We start from the raw sequence: 18,927 nt of genomic DNA, 5'->3' as shown, positions 1-18,927 counted from the left end.
TTTCCTGAGATATCCCCCACCCCATCTTTCTTTTCCTTCCTCCTCTCTAACTTCCTCATATGAGAGGAAACATATAACCCTTAATCTTCTGAGTTTGACTTATTTTATTTAACATAATGGTCTCAAATTCTGTCCAATTTCCTGCAAATTACATAATTTCGTTTTTCTTTTTGGCTGAATAAAACTCCATTGTGTATATAAATTACATTTCCTTGACCCATTCATCTGTGGAGGGACACCTAGGCTGGTTCCATAATTTGGTTTTTGGAAGACACTTGATTTTTGAAACAAATATACAGAAAGGGAATTATTGGATAAAGGGAGTCTGCATAATTGTGCTGATGCTTAATCATCAGTTTCTGGAAGGGAAGAAAAAAAATACATATATATATACCTCCTTTGAGAGAAGTTAAGCTGCCATTGGAAGGTAATTGGAAATTCTTTGTCAGAACTTGCTGCCTCTCTTGTTAAGTGAGAATATGTTCAGTCTGTTTCTAGATCTTCCACTTATGGTAAGTTCTGAAAGAATTTGTTGTCAAGAGCTAAAAAGCTCTAGTGGAGAGGCATAAAGAAAATGTTGCCAGAGAATCTCTCTTCACCATTTTGAGAGAGAGTGTTCAGGATAAGGAAATAGAACCAGCAGCACTGTCTACTTGTAGGTAGAAGTTTACACTGTCATCAAGGAGAATCCATAAAGAAGAAAGTTGCCCAATTAGATGTGCAAAATAAAGGAAAATAAAAAGGACAACCACGAAATTTCAAAAGAAAGCAGGAAATACAGAATACCCAGGCCGATTTTCTTATTCTCTGCATATGGAAAACAAGAGTAAAAGTCTGTAGGTCACCAGACCACAAAGTGCCACCGCCAGGCCTGATAGGGACTGAGCCCATCCCAGAGGTCATGGACTTGGAGCCAGATGAGACCTTCGATTACCTATTTAATCTGACACATGAAAATACTAATTTAAACAGTAAAAAATGAGATGTGACACAAAGAAGTACTGGTAAGACCCAGAGTACTGGATCTAGGGTAATATCTTCATTTTAGTTTAAGTTCTAACACTCATAATCTATGTAACCTTGAGTAAGTCAATAATTTTTCTCTGTCAGTTTGTTATCTGTCAAAGAAGGAAACTGAATTATATGAATTTAGAAATAACACAATAATATAATTCTAAGGTACCTGATATTACAAGGATCATTAAAAAATGTATTAGCCAGGCACAGTCGTGCACACCTGTAATCCCTGTAATTGGCTGGGGAAGCTGAGGTGGGAGGATCACAAATTCAAAGCCAGCTTCAGCAACTTAGTGCAGTCCTAAGCAACTTAGTGAGATCCTCAGTGGTTAAATGTCCCTGGGTTCAATCCCTAGTATCAAAATAAAAAGCATTAGTGTAGTCTAACTGCTATAACAAACATCCCCAAATCTCAATGGCTTAATAAATTAAGAATTTCTTTCATGTCACAATCCAATGGCTGATACATGGTGATGGTGGTAATGCTTGGTGTCTGTTTGGTGGAGAGATACTCCCACACAGTTATTTAGAGGCTGAAGGTCCTGCCACCAGTCTTTGAGTAGCTCTATTATCACCTAGTAGTACTTCTGGGTTTTCTCCAAGATCTTCACATAGAGCCAGCAACCAAAGAAAGAGAGTGCAGAGGATGGTGCTGGAAATTGTTTTAGGTCACAGGCCTGGGATATATAATTCCCACCAATAGTCCATTGGCCGAAAGTATGTAACATGTTGTACCTAACTGCAAAGGAGTTCTATCTAGCTATGTGCTCAGGAGTAAAAGGAAAAACAATTTGGTGAACAGAGAGGTCTCTGCTACAGTTGGTTCTTCCGATCACCTAATATTGGCTTTGCTGTTCCTCCCCCCATGGAGAATACGGTACTCTAGTCTCAAAGGAGGAAATCCAAGGTTATATCCTGCTCAAAGTACACGATATCTGTTATGCTCAGTCTTCCCTATCAGGTTTGGCAGTGGCACTTTGCTGTCTGGTGACCTATGAACTAAGCAAGTTATATACTACCCCCGTGCCCCAATGTGATTGTAAAACAGGATGGCCTCAATAAAATTTCCCAGGGGTGAAGGGAAGAATGGGAGTCACAGCAGTCAGCAGGCCATAGTATTCTGGACTACCAATGAAGGTATACTATCAAGGTCATTTTTATAGGCTGGATGTGATTTGAATGTTCCCCAAGGATCCATTGTGATTAAAGGCTTGGTCTCCAAGATGTACTATTTTGGGAAGTAGTGAGTCCCTTGGGAGGTCCTTAGGACACTGGGTATGTAAGGCATTTCTCATGCAACGCCTTTGGGTAGTTCTCCTGAGCGGGTTGTTACGTAAGAAGCAAGCCTGGCCCTGCCGTCCTTTCTCTCTGCTTCTTGGACAGACATGCTCCAACACACACTCTTGCCATTGCCACCTGCCATTCACCAAGAGGTCTCCACCAGAAATAAGCTTACGTAGGCACCTTGCCCTTAAGCCTCCAGCACTGTGAGCAAAATAAACTTTCTTCATAAGTAGTCTGTGTCAGATTTTTCATTATGATGGTGAAAAGTACATTAACACAGTCATATCAGTTTTCTATTGCTGCATAACAAATCACTACAGATTTAGAAGCTTAAAGCAACACCCAGTTATTATCTCATAGTTCCTGTGGCTCAGAGTCTGGGTGGGCTGTAGCTGAGCTCTGCTCTGGTTCTCACCAGACTGAAATCAAGATATCAGCTGGGGTAGGCTCTTACTGGAGATGCTGGGGAAGAATCCACTTCTAAATTCATTCAAGTTGATGGAAGAATTCATTTCTTTGAGTTTATAGAAATAAGATCCTGATTTCCCAGAGGCCCTTCAGTTTCAAAACAGTGATTTTTTTAGCTTGCAGAATTGAAGGAGTTTTTCAGTCCTTCTCATCTCTCCAATTTCCACTCCTAAACAGAGCAAGCTCTCTGCTTTGAAAGGCTCATGTAACTACACTGAGCTCACCTGGATAATCTTCTATGTTAAGTTCAACTTACCATATAATGTGAAAGTTACGACATAACTTAAAGAGTTATATCTCATTTTCAAATGCTCTAGGGATTGGGGTGGGGCATCTTTGGGAACCCATTTTAGAAATTCTGCCTACCACCGTGACCTGCCCTTGATTAGCTCCCGATTCTACTTTGAAATTCCAGTGTCCACTGATCTCTGTGGCCCTTGTTTTCTTTCTAGGAGGCCTTTCATCATATATCTTTATTGGCCTTATTTGAAGCTGCTATTATGGAGCACACCTTCTCACTGGCCTAAGCGCTGGATCTCAGTGGTGGTTTTCTGAAGAGGTTTTCAGTTCTGGCTTATGTTTCTTTGTAAATATGATTCCCTCACAAATATAGATTTATGATATATTTTCTTCCATGTGCCAATAATCATAGCACAAATCCTCTGTCAGGATTATTTTCTAAATCTGTTTCTGCTTTACCTGTCCCAATACTTTCTTGTGGCTAACCTAACTTCGTTTGGAACCACTAATGGGAGAGCCACATCCTGCATCTATTCTTTTCCATAAGGCTAAGTTGGTCTGTTCAACTGAGACATTTTAGTGGTTCTTTTTCTCTCTAACTTGTATTTAGTTTGTTTGGGATATAGAAGGAATCAGGTTTTCTAACCCTTAAGTCCTTACAAGTTCTCTATATTGTTTTTTATTTCTGCTTCAAAATAGGCAATTCTTTCCTAAGTGCTTCTCTTTCTTTCTTTTTTTTTTTATTTTGGTCTTTTATTTCTTTTTTTTAAGTTACTTTTTTAGTTGTTGATGGGCCTTTTAAAAAATTTATTTACATGTGGTGCTGAGAATTGAACCCATTGCCTCACAAATGCTAGGCAAGTGCTCTACCACTGAACCACAATCCCAGCACCGCAAGTGCTACCTTTTCTTGAAATAGCTTGCCAAAGGCAGACAATAGAGGCTCACATATTCCAATGCTTCTGTTCTTCCACTCACTTCTTCTAGAATTATAAGGTACCCATGGAATGCCTTTCAAATTATCATGGGTAGGACTTCACCAAATGTTTTTGTTTTATTTACAATATGGGCCATTATCTTTCCAGCTCCCCAAATTAGCTTGTTGTTTAATACTTGACTGTTAAACCACTTTCTCAAATTTTAAAATTTTATTATTAAACCACCCCTATTTCAGGTACAAATATATACATTCTTCAGGATAGGTAAGTTGCTGTAACAAACTTTCTTGATTTTTAGTGGCTTAACACACTAAACTTTTACTTCTTACTCTTGTCACAGTTTGATGTTGTAAGTACGCATCAGAGACCTGCTCCATTCAGGGGTTCTGCTTATCTTATCAGGCTTCAGACGCCTCCTCAGAATCCTCTGATTTTGAGCAGTAGAAAAGAGAATGAACAAAGTGTGGAATATTAGGCAGAAGAATTTGTTTTTAGGACACTAGATCCACATGGTCCACATTCCCCTGAGAGGGGTTGGAGGGATAGGGAGGGGGCATGGGGTTAGAAATGATGGTGGAATGTGATGGTCATTATTATCTAAAGTACATGTATGAAAACATGAATTGGTGTGAATATACTTTGTATACAACCAGAGTTACGAAAATTGTGCTCTATATGGGTAATAAGAATTGTAATGCATTCCGCTGTCATATATAAATTTAAAAAAAGAAAATGGAAATAGGGTTGGTGAAAACTTTTTCTATCACATAGTAAAATATATTAATGAAAAAAATCATATACGAGGAAGAAACAGGAAACTAGAACCAGGAATGGGCAAAGAATGAAGGACAGGAACTGATCCAGCCCCTGTGAGGTAAACTCATATTACAATGACCCAATGGTTGCCTTAATGGTTTGGATATGAGATGTTCTTCAATTAGCTTATGTGATAGATAATGCAGGAATGTTCAGAGGTGAAATGAATATGAGAATTGTGACCTAATCAATTGATGAATTATTGATAGATTAATAATTTGAAAGAATTATTCTACAGGGTGGTAACTGTAGGCAGGTGGGGTGTGGCTGGAGGAAGTAAGTCTCTGGGAGTGTGCCCTTGGGGATTATATCTTGCTCCCCTGACTTCTCCCCTCTCTCTGTTTCTTGGGCGCCCTGAGCTGAGTAGCTTTTCTCCATCACACTCTTCTGTCATGATGTTCTGCCTCACCTCAGGCTCAGAGCAGTGGAGTTGCTGACCATGTACTGAGCCTCTGAAACTGTAAGCTGAAAATAAAACTTCCCTCCTTTAAATCCTTTAAGTTACTACTGTCAGGTATTTTAGTCACAGTGATAAAAAAGCTGACTAACACAGCTGGGGACCTCTGGCTTGGTTCTGGGAGGAACTCATATCCAAAGGAATCCTGTTCAGGTTTGGAATAAGATTGTGGCTCCACTCCATAAAATGAAGAGGCATTTGGCTGCTGCCAAAGGTTTAGAAATGTGCTTTTATTTTTCAAACTCAGGTATGTGACACTTTATAGTTCAATGCTAGCACACCTGTGTGAGGCTTAACAACATTAGCAACTGACAGCCAGTGATACACAAATCCAGCGTCTCCCTTCCCATTTGACTCTGCCAGGCTGTTCATGGGGAGCAGCACACACAACTTTGCGGCAGCCAGAAAGTGAAGGACTTTCAGGAGGTGAGGTCAACAATGATGCAAACCACACATCACTTTGTAACTGAAGGTAGGCAACCAGACATCTAAGGCTCCAGCAGCAATGTCAGAGGCATTTTGAGGGGAACTTTATTTCAGATCAATGTCATATTAGAAATACAGGTCTTCTTCCCTTTCACAACTGCTTTGGCAGCAGATACAACTACTTCAGGTTGATCTTTGCTTCCAGAAAAAAACAGACTGATGAGTACTTTTTCAGCCATGCCTATGTAAATATGGCTACTCTTATGCTCCCGTTTGGAGCGTCCTCTTCCTCAACTTTCCTTACTCACAAATGGAGTATTGTGGGCGAGGGCTTGTGTCTGAAGTTCTCTGAGGGCCTTTCTGTAGGGGAAGCTGGAGGTGCAGAAGCTATCAGCACCAGCTCTCCTTGCCTTATCTCACCTGGAAACAGGGATGGGAACCTTATGCCAAGTGGGCAATGGGCCAACTCAGCCTAGTCCTTTTTTATGGGGGGCTGAGATTGGATGTTGGCCATTTAGAGTCTTGTTCTACAGCTGTTCTCTCTGGATCTCCATTCACAGCCTGCCTTTGGCTCTGAGGGCCTTGTGTAACTAAAGCTTCTTCAGTTGTATCTGTGCCTGTTGGAAGAGGCCAGGTAAACCATCCACCCATGTCTCCAAAGTTCCTCCACTTTGTCTGTACCTCTTTACCTTAATGGCACATCCTTGGTCAACCCTGGTTTGGGCTTCTCTCTCAGTCATTTTCCAGCCACTGTAAAGGACACCCCCTTCAATAAACATGCAGTTTTAAAGTGGGGTCTAGACTAAAGGTGACTATTTGAAGGGAGTGATTGTGTTGAGCCCATCCTTGAACTTGGAAACAGTGTTGCTGCTAGCCTGATTGCATTCCTGCTCTTCACAGAATAGCCTGAGAAATATTAAAACAAGCTCAGGTCAACAAAAATGTGACTCTTCTCGTAGAGATGGAGGTGGTGCTGGTGCTGGTACTGGGAAAACTGCAAAAATCTCAGCAGTCCCAGGGTGCTCTCCACCACCTTAAATGTTCCACTTCTTCTTTTGACCAAAATTTAATGACCCCCTCCCAAGCATCAGCCACCATGTTAGGTACCTACCCAACAGATGGGTAAGACATGGTTCTTGTCTTTGAGGAAAAATGCTTGGAGGAACAGATAATAGAAATAAATTATGGTGATAGATGGTGGGTATAGGTAAATAATGAAAATACTTAAGAGCCAGAAAGCACAGAGGGTATGAACCATTATTTTGGGTGTAGGGAGAGTGTGGGAAAAAGGTCATTAAAGCCTGTATGGAGGGGCGATTTTTGCACTTGGCCCTAAAGAGTGAACAAAAGAAAATAACAGCAAGAGAAAAACTAATCACTGAAGGTCTAGAACAGCATAATTTGGGAATCAATAGTTTGGGAAACAGCCATAGTTTGGGAAGCAGAGGTGCCTTGGAAGAGCTGAAGGACCAATTGGGTGAGTGAGATTGGAAGGACAGGCATCCAGCTAGGAGACCACTGGAGAAGCAATATAGTGCGGGGGGTTAAGGGTACAGTCCCTGGAAACAGTCCACCCTGTTTGGAGAGCTAGCTCCATGATTTACTGTTTGTTCTTAACAAGTTATTTACCTTTTTTTGTGCTTTAGTTTCCTTATCTGAAAATGGAAAGAATAATATCCATCTCAGAGGTTTTTTTTCCCCCTTGAGGACTAAACGAATTAATATTCTCAAATAATACTGAGAATAGTTCTTGGCTCAGAGTAAGTTCTATATGAATGTTGGCTGCAAAAGTAAATAATAGCAAACAAAACCTAAGGCAACCACATAGAACCCATACTGAAGCCAACACCCACCACTACCACCAAACTGATGAGGGCTGATGAAGGCAGTGGCTGAAAAGGGGGGGAGTGACATCAAATTGGAGATTTGCTCCTTCAGCTCTGTGCTGAACAATTGGGAATGCTCTGGAGCGTATGCGAGGTTTGGAAATCCTGTTGCAATGGAAGCCCAAAAGTGCAATTTCCCCCTTGCATGTGGCCCCCCTAGATCGAAAGCTTGAAGCTAAAAGCACACCATTTCTCCTTGCTCACTTGAGAGGTGGGTTAACTACTTTCAAAGGGAGAGAACAAATAGGAAACAGACTGTGCTGTACAGCAGCTTAGAGTTGGCATCTGACATGGAGACCAGAAAGTCTGCCATAGAAGCCACAAGTTTTCAAACATCTTCATTCTGTGTGGATAGTTCACTGTACAGGTGCTGTGACTGCCCCACACTGAGTGAAAATCTATGGGTTGGCTTGACACGCATCGTATTTCTTTAGAGCACACTTTTGGAGGGTTGTTGGCTTCGTGCACACGCGTGTTGTGGGTGTTGTGTTTGTGTACAGATGCACAGACCTTGATTTGCATCTTCCCATATTTCATTTCAAGCACTGAGCTAAATCCGGCCTGTCCATTTTTCTGAGAAACCTTTCCTATTCTGTGAAAAGAAACTGATTCTGAAGGGGAAAAGGAGAGGCCAAAGGAGTGTTATGGAAAATGAGATGGGAATTGGGAAATATTCACGTGTGACTGGGAATTCTAGGTCTGACTCTTAGGGCCACTGTTAGCTGTTCAGCACAATTCTTCCTGGTACCCAACTGTTGAGAGGAAAAGGGGAGAGTGAGCTTCTTACTGTCCCCCAGTGAAGGTGTATTAATTCTCCCTAGCCATCTGAGCTAGGATCAGGAGTCCTTCCCTTTGCCTAGACTTCCTTGGTGACAGTCACTTTTTCATCCACCAGATGCTTTTCCAAACAGGTTTGTTGATCCTCCAAGAACATCAAGTTACTGTGGTCTGAATAATTCCCACAGTGGTGCCAAGTGTGAAGAGAAGCCCTCCTCATCCCCCAACGGGAGGGGTGGCAGGACGTCCATGGACCTGAACCTGATGCACTAGACTTGGGGACAAGGTGGTGGCTGATGTCTTGGAGCAGGGCATTGGCTAGGAATCAGGTTTCCTACTGCTCTGTAGGCTGCTCATGCTGGAGTCCTGAGCTCCACCAGGAGTCCCTTTGGGCTGCTGAGCAAGTGGATCTTCCAAGGGGCCCATCAGCCTGCTCCACACAAGAGTTATAGGAATTGTAGAGTCCCAGCACAACAGTCAAGACCAGCATCACTGCAGCCATCATCCAGATCACTTGCCAGTGCTGACACAGTTTGGGATACATGACTTGTAAGAAATGGACCAATTCTTCAAGTTTGCTGTCAATGAAAAAACAGGTGGAGGGCTTAGTATATTGGGCCAATGTATGATGCCCAGACCCATGCTCTCTGTCTGGGGATTCCTCCTATGCTATCCAGAGCAGTGGTTCTCAGCTATTCATGGATCTTGGCAGCAATTTTTCAAAATACCTCAGGCCTACTGAATTAGAATCTCCAGAGTTATGGTCTAGGAATCTATAGTCACATTTCCCTAGATGGTTTTGACACCACTGGTCTATAGCATTGATGGTGAGAGCTACTGGTCAGGAACATTCTATTACTTGTTTGATTATTCACCCATTCACACATGCTCTAATCTATTCATGGGATGATCACTGATATCTGCACTCTCTTGAGCCCCAGAGTGCAAGGTTGGCTGATCCATACTCCCATGGATCAGATAGCACCAGCATGCCACTGCTCTTAGCTTTATTAGCTATCCGTTCCAAGTTCTAACCTGTACCCTGCATCAGTGCTAAGAAGCATAACTCATTGTTCTCAGTTCCATCTCCAACTGTGTCCAGAGAGGAAGAACTGTGCTAAGCTCTCAAAAGCAGCTTGATTTTCCACCAGAAGGCCTGTTGCTGAGAAGAAGGGAGCTCTCAGGCAGAGTTAGTAGAGAGTGGAAAACTTGCCATGAATTGAAAAACTCAACTCCTTAGAAAGGGGCCAAATGCTCAGAATGTTTGCCTCCCATATTAAGGCCATAGGGGAACAGTGATTTGTTTCTTGTACATGTGAGAACCCCATCAGATCATTTCAGGCACAATTTGGCAATAAAAAAAGAGCATGCTGGCTGATATGAAAACTACTAGCTATTTTCACAATTATTGAGAAGGTAGAGCTTGGAAATGCAAGCCTTATTTCCTTTCAGTCCTATTTAGATTCTTTTGATCCTATTAAGATATGACCGAATGCCAAAATGGAGTCACTCTTTAGAGCTATATTTTCATGCCCCCAAACAGGCTACTAGAGTGGGAAGAATCCCACCCTAACCCTACATTAAAGTGAGACTACAAAGGAGGTTAAGTCCTGGCTTTGGTGGTGCACACCTGTAATCCCAGCAATTCAGGAGCCTCAGGCAGGAAGACCGCAAGTTCAAGGCCAGCCTCAGTAACTTAGAGAGGCTCTAAGCAACTTAGTGAGATCCAAAAATAAGGCATAAAAAGGACTGGTGATGTAGCTCCTTGGTAAAGCACAACTGGGTTCAATCCCCAGTAGCAAAAAAAAAGACCTGACTTTGTGACCCTTAGGTAGTTATCCATTTCTGGTCTATAAGAGAAGTCAGAGATTAAATTAGGTTAGCATGATCAAATTGTATTTTCATGTATGTATGAATATGCCACAATAAATTACCCATCATCCTGCACAATTGAGATGCAACAATAAAGAGTTAGATTAGAAAAAGAATTCCTACGGAAGTCAATTTTTTGGTTGTTGTAAATAAACTTGTTTTCTTAGAGTTAAGGGTAAAATAAAGGAACCTGTCTAAATATCATTTTAACCTTGTAGAGTGACTTGAAAAAATGTCAGGAAAAAGACAAAGTTTCATGTCACATATCATAAGTCTCAATTGTTCAATGTCTTATCAATGCCAGATGTATTCTCTGTTTGAATATTGTTAAGATGTTGGATTGACTCACCCACACTTCTTTTAAACCAATCCTCCAGAAAGCAATGCTTATAACAGATTACATTATGGCATATAACAGAGTAGAAACTCAGGAAAAAAAAGACACTTGTGTTTCATGTTGAATCTCTATAAGGGGCCAGCTGCTGGACTTAGGTTTTATGTTTTTAAAATGCACTAAAATAGGACGTGGAATTTTTAATAACTTCTGACCTGGCTTGTTTGTGAGGTACCAAAGTTTCATGGCCACCGGATCATGTTTGAGAGCAGGTGTCTGCAGGCAACTGTGTGTCTAAGAGGCTCAGGTGGACAAGGATCACCTGGCATTGAAGACAACAGCTCTTGAGGCTAATATGATAGCAACTTCAGCCCTTATGGAGAAGATGACACCACACTGCTAGGCCTGAAAAGCTGAAGCTACATCCTTGTGCTGAAGGACGTAGACCCTTCTGAGGGCTGTGCTCACGCCTGGTATCTGTCACCTGATGAACAGGTCTATTCTCAAAATCAAAAAGCAAATCCAAGGGTGAGCAGAAGTTGGGAGACAGAACAAGCTCTCTCAGGATCAGGATGATCAAGAGGACACTCCTGAGTGATGGATGCTACAGGTGGTCATTGCCAAGTACTTATAACCAGCTGGCAGAAATGGATGCCAGGCAAAGCCTTATTTCCCCTGTTATGAAATGGAAGGGGGATGACAATTGCCTGAGATCAAAATAAGCCAGATAAATCCTGCCTGTGCTTTGTAAACCAGACTGTTTATATTCCTTGTACTCTCTCTGTTTATTTCTCTCTCTCTCTCTTTTTTTTTTTTCTCAGTGTTTGGTAGCGTTAGAAGTTCTAGCCTGTCTTCACTGTATTCAGGATGCCAAAGGAAGGGCTTGTCCGGACTTGGGCTTGATGACATTAAAGAGAAGAAAGGCAGTGTGATGGCCTAAAAGATAAAATCAGAGGACCCCCAAGAAGGAGGAGCCATAAGGAGAACAGCATTCAGCTGCTTGAGGTTCCTTCAGGAGAGGCCATGTGTTTGGGGAAGCACTTCCCCAGCTCTCCTAGATGCCATTTCCCTTGAGCAATGAGGTTGACTCAGGCAGGCTGAACCCTCTTGGTTGAATCTTTCCTTGGTTTTGGATTGTTCCTGAGTCAGGCTGAAAAATGAGCTGATCATGACTAGGCTGGGAGGGAGTCTATTCAGGATCCTTTACTCTCTCTCAGCTTATAAGAGCTCTTGATTGCTGTCTGTCCTGCCCATGACCACCTCTGACCCCTCAATTCTTGCAAATATTCCATTGTGAACTATGTTTTGCACTTAATTTCCTCTACCACCTCTCCATCTTGAGTGCCCTCTTGGTCTCTCTGTTGGCCATGCTAGGGCCCCAGACCTACTACTGCCCTGGGCTGACATTTCCAGAGATTTTGTGCAATTCAGCAAATAAATGAAGCATAATCCATTTTCAGTAATCTCAGGTCTCCACACACAGCTTCCCACCTGCTTCTCGGGTCCTTTTCCTCTTCCTCAGTTTCTTCTACCTCCTCAGGTTCCTCAGGACTCTCACTCTTCTGTTCTTCTTCTTCTTCCTTCAGGCCTTGAAGTTCTTTGGTCTGCTTTAGACCTTCCTGATATCTGGAAGGCAAAAAGGAACAACTGGATCTGGAAGGGCCAGGCCTGGAGGAGCATCCTTTCCTGAGTTCCTAGGGGAGGGGACTTGAGCACCTCCATTAATGATGCACTTCCTGTGATTCCACACAACAGGAAAAAGCTGGGAAGCTCCACTGAACCCCAACGTGGCTCATGTCAGTACCATTTCCCCTCACTCCTCAGTCATCCTTCCTGTTTATGTGACACTGTGACAAACTGACAGGGGAAAAAATGCGGGCACAGGGTCTCCTGGATTCTTATCCTACAAAACATACTGTAGAGATAAGATTGCATTTGTTCTCTGTGTAACCCTTGGAACTTCATCTTCTCGTTGGTAAAACAGAGAGGGTGAATCCCCATCTCAGAGGGCACAGGACAGTTTTCAGAAGTGCCAGGGCTCAGCCTAGAGGGGTAGTCGGTAAATATTCACAAAACAATGGAGGAGTTTGCCCCCACACATTCTGAGGGTAGATAACAGTTGTAGGTGAAAAGATAGGCTTTCCCAAGAGAACCTTCTGATTTCCTTCTCCCAGGATCAGTATTGTCCTGAACATATGTTTACTTGTCCTATAGCATGGTGCTTAACTTAGTGATTTGGCTGGAGCAGTCCCCCCATTATGTGTGACTGCCACACAGATGCTCTGGGGTTCTGATGGGCAGGAAGCTGTATCTCCCTCAGGAGCTTTGTGGGGGGGGGGCATCAAGCCAGGTTGGAGGTGATTCTCTATCTTGGGGTCTGGGCCTGCTCAGTGCCATCTCCCCAGTGACTAACAGTCAGCCTTAGGTGCTCCTGCAGCTCAGTTAGAGAAGGGGATGGTTGGAAGCTGGAGGGGACTCTAGTTTAGAGGAGGAGGGGATGACAGGGCAGTTCTAGGAAGCAGAGTTGCAGCTGCCCCTGGGTAATGGTTGGCAGCAACATGGCTGCTTCTTGCATGTGTTGGGAAACCTCAAGCACCACCAAGAGGAACCTACCCTGAGCCCCTGATTTCCAGATCATTCCCAGCAGTAGTATTCAAGCCTAAAAAGAGAGCAGTCTATTATTGCCTAACCACACCCTCCTTCCCAGCTTCCTTCTGTTCTTCCTGTGGAATAGTCTTACACTTTTCCTATGGGGGTCAGGAGGCCCTGGGGTCACTGGTTGCCTCCCCAAAACCTCTTAGGAAAAGAAAAGGCCCGTGGGAAGGTATCTTCTGAGATCTGCCAGGTGCCCCCGGGCTGGCCGAGGTCTGACTCACCCCTTGTTGTAGGCTTCTTCCTCCACCCTGGCCTTGGTCTCTTGGCTAATCTCCTCCAGGCAGCTCGGGGGTGGCACAGGAGCAGAGGCTTCACAATCTGGCTCCCCATTTGTCTTTCCACTAGAGGGAAGGGGGAAGCACAGGGTATCATTTTAGGGAAAGGTTGAGCATCTGCAAACAAAGCCATGTCTTTGGCCTGATTCCTGATTACAAGTAAGAAAATCAGCTCTTTCTTCAGCTTTTAGATTTTTTAAAAATCCTTCTGCTCTGAGAAAAGATTTTATGAAGTTCTACTCTATGAATCTTTCCTAGACCATCAAAAACTGTACCAGCTTCTCTTCTCATGTGCCCAAATCCACCTTAATTCTTATTCCAGGGGATGCTATAAGTGGACAGATTCAGAGCTTCAAGGCACTGAGATGAGGAAAGTGAGGGTGAATCAAAATATTCTCATGACCTTATTTACTCTTTCAAACAGCTACTGAATTAATTATCTTTGTTATCTAAGCTGCAGGCAATTGCAATGTGCTTAGAACACATTAGGAAATAACAAAAGGAGAGCTGGTTGTGGTGATGTATGCCTGTAATCCCAGTGACTTGGGAGGCTGAGGCAGGAGGATCACAAGTTCAAGGCCAGCCTCAGCAATTCAGCAAGACCCTGTCTCAAAAGAAAAAAGGCTAGAGATGTAGCCTAGTGGTAAAGTGCCCCTGTGTTCAATCCCCACTAACAAAAAAGAAAATAACAAGATGGTTTTTGCTATTGAGGAGCTTCTCAGAAGAGAAAGACTCCCATCCCCATCCCCTCTCCCCCAAAAAAGGAAAGAAAAAATTTGTAATTTACTACATTATGATACTTATGAAAAAAACTATGTAGTGGCAGAAAATAATGAGAGAATGTGTTTAGAGTGAATGGTCAGAAAAGGCCTCTCTGAAGTGCTGAAATCGAAGCACAGGCCTAAAAGATAAAAGTGCATCTATGTCTATGGCACACAAAAATCATCCCAGGTAGAGGATACAGGATATATAAAGACTGAAAGCACAAAGGTGCTGGGACATTGGAGTTGCGCAAAGAGTCATCATGGTGGGAGTTAACTTTTGGAAAAGATAAAGTTGCTGTGAATGTGAGGTATTCAAATGGAGAGGTCAAGAGGACAATTGTTCATGCCCAAGTGAGGCAGAGAAGAATTCTCAGCTGGAGATGTACATTGACATCATCAGAATATAGATGATACTTAAACCTATGGGATTGGATAAGATTGCCTGGAGATAGCATGAGGAAAGATAAGAAAGGACCTGTGGACCAAATCCCTAGTATCTCCTCACTTAGGTGGAGAAGGAGGAACCTCCAGAGGCAATTCAGAAGTAGTTACCGGAAAGGCAAGAGAGAGCAGAAGAGTATGGAGCCTTGGGCACTAGGAATGGAGAGAGTGTTGCAAGGGAGAGTTCACTGTATCTTCAGAGAGTCTGAAGGAACAAGTGACTATAGATATGATAATACAGAGGTCAAGAGGAGCCTTGAGGTAAGGGTGGGAGCCAAGGACAGATCGAGTGGATTTAGGAAGGAAAGGGAGGTGAGACAGGCAGAGACACAGGCATTTAACTCGGTTGAGGACCGAGGAGTATTTTGGAGGAAGCAGTTAGCCAAAGAAGTGGCCAAGAATCGATGTCACATTTGAACATCAAAAATCCAGGAGAGGGATTTTTTTTTTTTTTTAAAAAGGGATGACCAAAGGAGCAAAGTCTTTGACTAAAGTAATGAAGACTTCTCCTCCAGGCAGCTCAGGGGTGGCTCAGGAGCAGAGGCTTCACAATCTGGATCCCTTGGTCACAACAGAGGAAAGAAGAAGATGGAGACATCTTGGGGGTCTGGTGAGGGAAGATGAGAGGGCTCCTACTGACAGGCAGCTTAAATGTCTCATAAAATGGGAGGTTATTTACTGAGAGGGAGAGATAGAGGGCCCTAAAAAAGTTGGAGGAAGCAGAAAGTATAAGAGTCATGTGGGAAAGTAGGAAAATAAACATATTAGAAAACCACAGCAGGTCGGCTGAGCAGTGCTGAGTCTTTATTTGAAGTATGGAGAGATCAGGTTTCAAGGCCATGCCTTCCCTACACATCCTGCAGCCCACTGAGGCATCCAGGATCCCGATGGGAGGAATGTTGTCACGGAGGAACCGTCAAACAAGGCAAAACTGTGAGCAGGGCTTTCCAGCCAGGACTCTGAGAGATCGCAGCTGCCATCCCTCCCTGACCTCAGGCAGGGTTTATGAGTGAGCTTTGTATCTGCTCCTCATTCTTGGCATCAGTTTCCCATCTCTTAGTTTTTCCCTTAGACCTTGTAGGATTTACATTTCATCAGACTGGAAACCAAAACCCATTGTGGACAAGAAAGATAACACTCTAAAAATACCAGTTATTCATAACATTTCTCCTTTTGCAAATTACATTATCCACTCCCTTCCATGTGACCTTTGCCTAATGTGCAGTTTCCTATTTGTCCAAATGACTGGAGCAAGAGAAGAAAAACATAGCTACAGCCAAGGGCAGGGACAGTAATTCTTTTAAGAAATATATTTATATATTAGATATTTGCTATCACGCTTTTTCTTTTCTCTACAGCTACCAACCTTAGAGGTTTAGTAAAGTTAAGAAAGTTTGAAGGAGGACAGGGGAAAAGAAGGCACGAGGCAAGCCTGGGTCCAGATCCCAGCTCCAACACATGTGAGTTACTTAGCCTTCCTGAACTGCAGATCCTCAGCTGTAAAATGGGGGCAATAATACATACTTGATGGTGGTGGTGTTAGAGTTAATGGAGAAACATAAATATACTTTCTGGAATATGGCACTGGACAAATGATATCTATTAGTATTATTGTTACTGTTATTCAGTTGATGTATTGGTAAATGTTGGGAGCAAGCTGAGCTTCCTTCAAACCTCATCCAGTAAAAGAAAATAAAAGCTGATAAATTACCAGGTGATTATTTTTACATCTTCAAGGGAGAACTTGATATAGGTTACTCTGACAACTCAAAGTCATAGGAACTCTAAATGTGAACTAATGTTAGGTATGGTATAATTTACATGAAATTTACCTAAGATTGCTTTAAATTTTTCTCAGTGCATGACTCACGTACCATAGCATACACAGGCACCTTCTAGTTTTGCTGACCACATGACCTTAAACAAATCTTAAGTCCTTGGGCCACCACTGCTTTCTAGAGACAAACTTCCTTGGTAGAGCCCAGAAGTCTATTTTATTCACCCTTCAACATGGACCTTCTGTCCTTCTGTCCATTTCAGCTCCCTTATGGGACTTTCACATATGTTCTCTCCCTTGATCTTCCCAATGACAAGAAGAGCTAACACTATACCAGGCTCTGTTCTAGGAGCTCACTTAGGACTTATGGATGACCCTATAAGGAATTACTGTTCTCAGTTTTATAGGTGAAGAAACCAAGTCTCAGAGAAGTTAAATGACCAGCTCCAAATCAAACTGGACCCTGTGTAGCCCAACACCTGCCCATGCTTTTGATTGCACCATCTGCCACCAGGCAAGACATGATCCCACCTGACAGACAACAAACCCAAGCTTGGGTTGAGTATGTGACTTGCCTACAAGTCACATTGTTGCTGCTGGGACTCTCACTTTGGTCTTCTAAATTTGTGTCAAGACGCATTTCCTAGTCTCCCTAAGCCTCTCTTTCAGTAGAAGTCTTTCCCTGGAGCTCTCAGTAGTGTGTGGGCTTGTAAGAGTAAAAGAAATTGAAGTTAAAGTGTAAAAGACCGGGTATTGTAAAGTTTCTAAGCTGCAAAGCCTGAGTTAAAATGTAAAGGACCAGGTATTGTTAAGTTCCTATGCTACACCCAAAACCTGAAATTCCTGTAGCTGTTAGGACAATTCCCGGGACTGCTCAGTAGATATTCCCCCTGACCATTTAGTTGTTTAATAACCTAGGACCCTGTGCAGCTTGGCACGTAGGCATCTCAGGGCCCAAACCAATCAGTTTGAATGTACCCCCCTTCTTAGGATTGACCTATCACTCCCGCCTGACCTGTTCCCGCCAATGAATGTACTAATCATGTTTAAGAATTGTTTGATTTTCCCGCGCCTCATGATGATTTGCTCTGATGTATGCAAAGCCCCCGCCTTCCCCAAAAAGTGTACTTAAGCACTGCTCAACCCCTGCTCGGGGCTCTGGGCCGCTCTCCCTTGTTGAGAGCGCTGGATTCTTCAATAAACCCCCTTTTGCGGTTGCATGAGTCGGTCTCTTGGTGGTCTCTTCCTCCGACGTTCGCCGGACCTTTACAGGCTCCCAGGTACCTGCTGAGTTAAGCCATCACCACCTGCAGGCTGGAGCACAGCCAGCGATGCCGTGCTTCTTTCACAGGCTGCAGATTTGGAGTGTGGAGGGCCTTTGCTTCAAGTGGGACAGGATCAATAGGATTGGAGGTGGGGCAGACACACAGTACGTAAGCTGTTCACTGTCATCTCCTAACCTCTAGACTGAGCTTACAGTTCCCTACATATCTTCTCCAATTCCCTAGACATTTATCCTTACATATCTTTACGACTCAGCTCAAAACCTCCTCTATGAAGCCTTTGCTGATGTTCTCCCTTCCCCCACACGCTCTGGTTAAAGTTGATCTCTCCCTCTCCCTCTGCTTTCTCACCCCTCCCATGACACCATGACACCATGGCTAAGACAGAGGGCATTTTTATATTCCTGTGCATTCCTCTGTATGACTGTTGCCACAGGGGGAGGGACTGTGTTTGAGTCAAAATGATGCTTGGCGTACAGCAGGTACTTTTGGGAGTTTGTTGAGTTGCCCTGTCTTCTTCAAGATGTATCTATCCAGTCTCTGTCTACCAATATTGTGAAATGGGCGGGTTCTCTCTGTGTTTGCTGAGAACCCAGTGTTTGGGTTGGGCTAAAGGAATCTTTCCATGTCTATAAATGAGTGCTGAGCACAGCCTGTGCCTACCACAGGGATTTTCTGGGCCAAATACTCACAGATCTTGGCATCCATCCCCAGCCTGAAATCCTATGTACCTTCTTTCTGGGGTGATTCATTAAAATGAAGCTCATTGTTCTCACATGTCCACCAGGTCAAAGTGCTTGTCAGTATCCTGAGCTCTTAGTAAAGTGAGGAGCTGTTTAGTCAAAATGTGCTGTTAGGCAGGTTTATTACATTCAGTTTTCTCCACATATTAAACAATATTTGAAAGTGACTACAATCCTTTCCAAAGGACAGATGTTATCTTCCTGGGCTCAGCAATATTTCTAAGCCACCACCATTGCCCTGGCTCACTCTGACAAGGCCAGCCCAGATGACTGGAGTTGGTGGAACTAACTGTTATTTGGTCCCAGATTCCTGGGTCCAGAGTCCAACAAGTTTATTGGAGGACAATTTACTCCAGAATACTATCAGCAAGGGGGAGGGGTGCTTACTGTACAAATTTAATGGCATATGAAATATTTAAGTGGTTTACCCTAGTGTTTATCCTAGCTACTGCAAAAGTGTTAGAAGATTATGAT

The 18,927-nt window shown here is 43.2% G+C and overlaps 1 protein-coding gene across 10 annotated transcripts in view; it reads right to left on the bottom strand.

The window, feature by feature from the left end:
* Positions 1-5,431: 5,431 nt before the first annotated feature.
* Irag1 (inositol 1,4,5-triphosphate receptor associated 1) overlaps positions 5,432-18,927 on the bottom strand; it is a 118,725-nt gene continuing 105,229 nt past the window's right edge. For all 10 annotated transcript variants that reach the window (XM_071616389.1, XM_027942254.3, XM_034636610.2 and 7 more), the window contains 3 exons: positions 13,392-13,511; positions 12,007-12,141; positions 5,432-8,887 (listed from right to left, as the gene is read on the bottom strand). In XM_071616389.1, coding sequence (XP_071472490.1) covers positions 8,644-8,887; positions 12,007-12,141; positions 13,392-13,511 — 499 coding nt within the window. In that variant the 3' untranslated portion in view covers positions 5,432-8,643. The remainder of the gene's footprint in view (positions 8,888-12,006; positions 12,142-13,391; positions 13,512-18,927) is intronic.

The sequence above is a fragment of the Marmota flaviventris genome, chromosome 9, assembly GCF_047511675.1.
Source record: "Marmota flaviventris isolate mMarFla1 chromosome 9, mMarFla1.hap1, whole genome shotgun sequence".
Lineage (NCBI taxonomy): Eukaryota > Metazoa > Chordata > Mammalia > Rodentia > Sciuridae > Marmota > Marmota flaviventris.
Note: the sequence above shows the minus strand (reverse complement) of the source record. Positions and strands in the feature narration are given on the sequence as shown.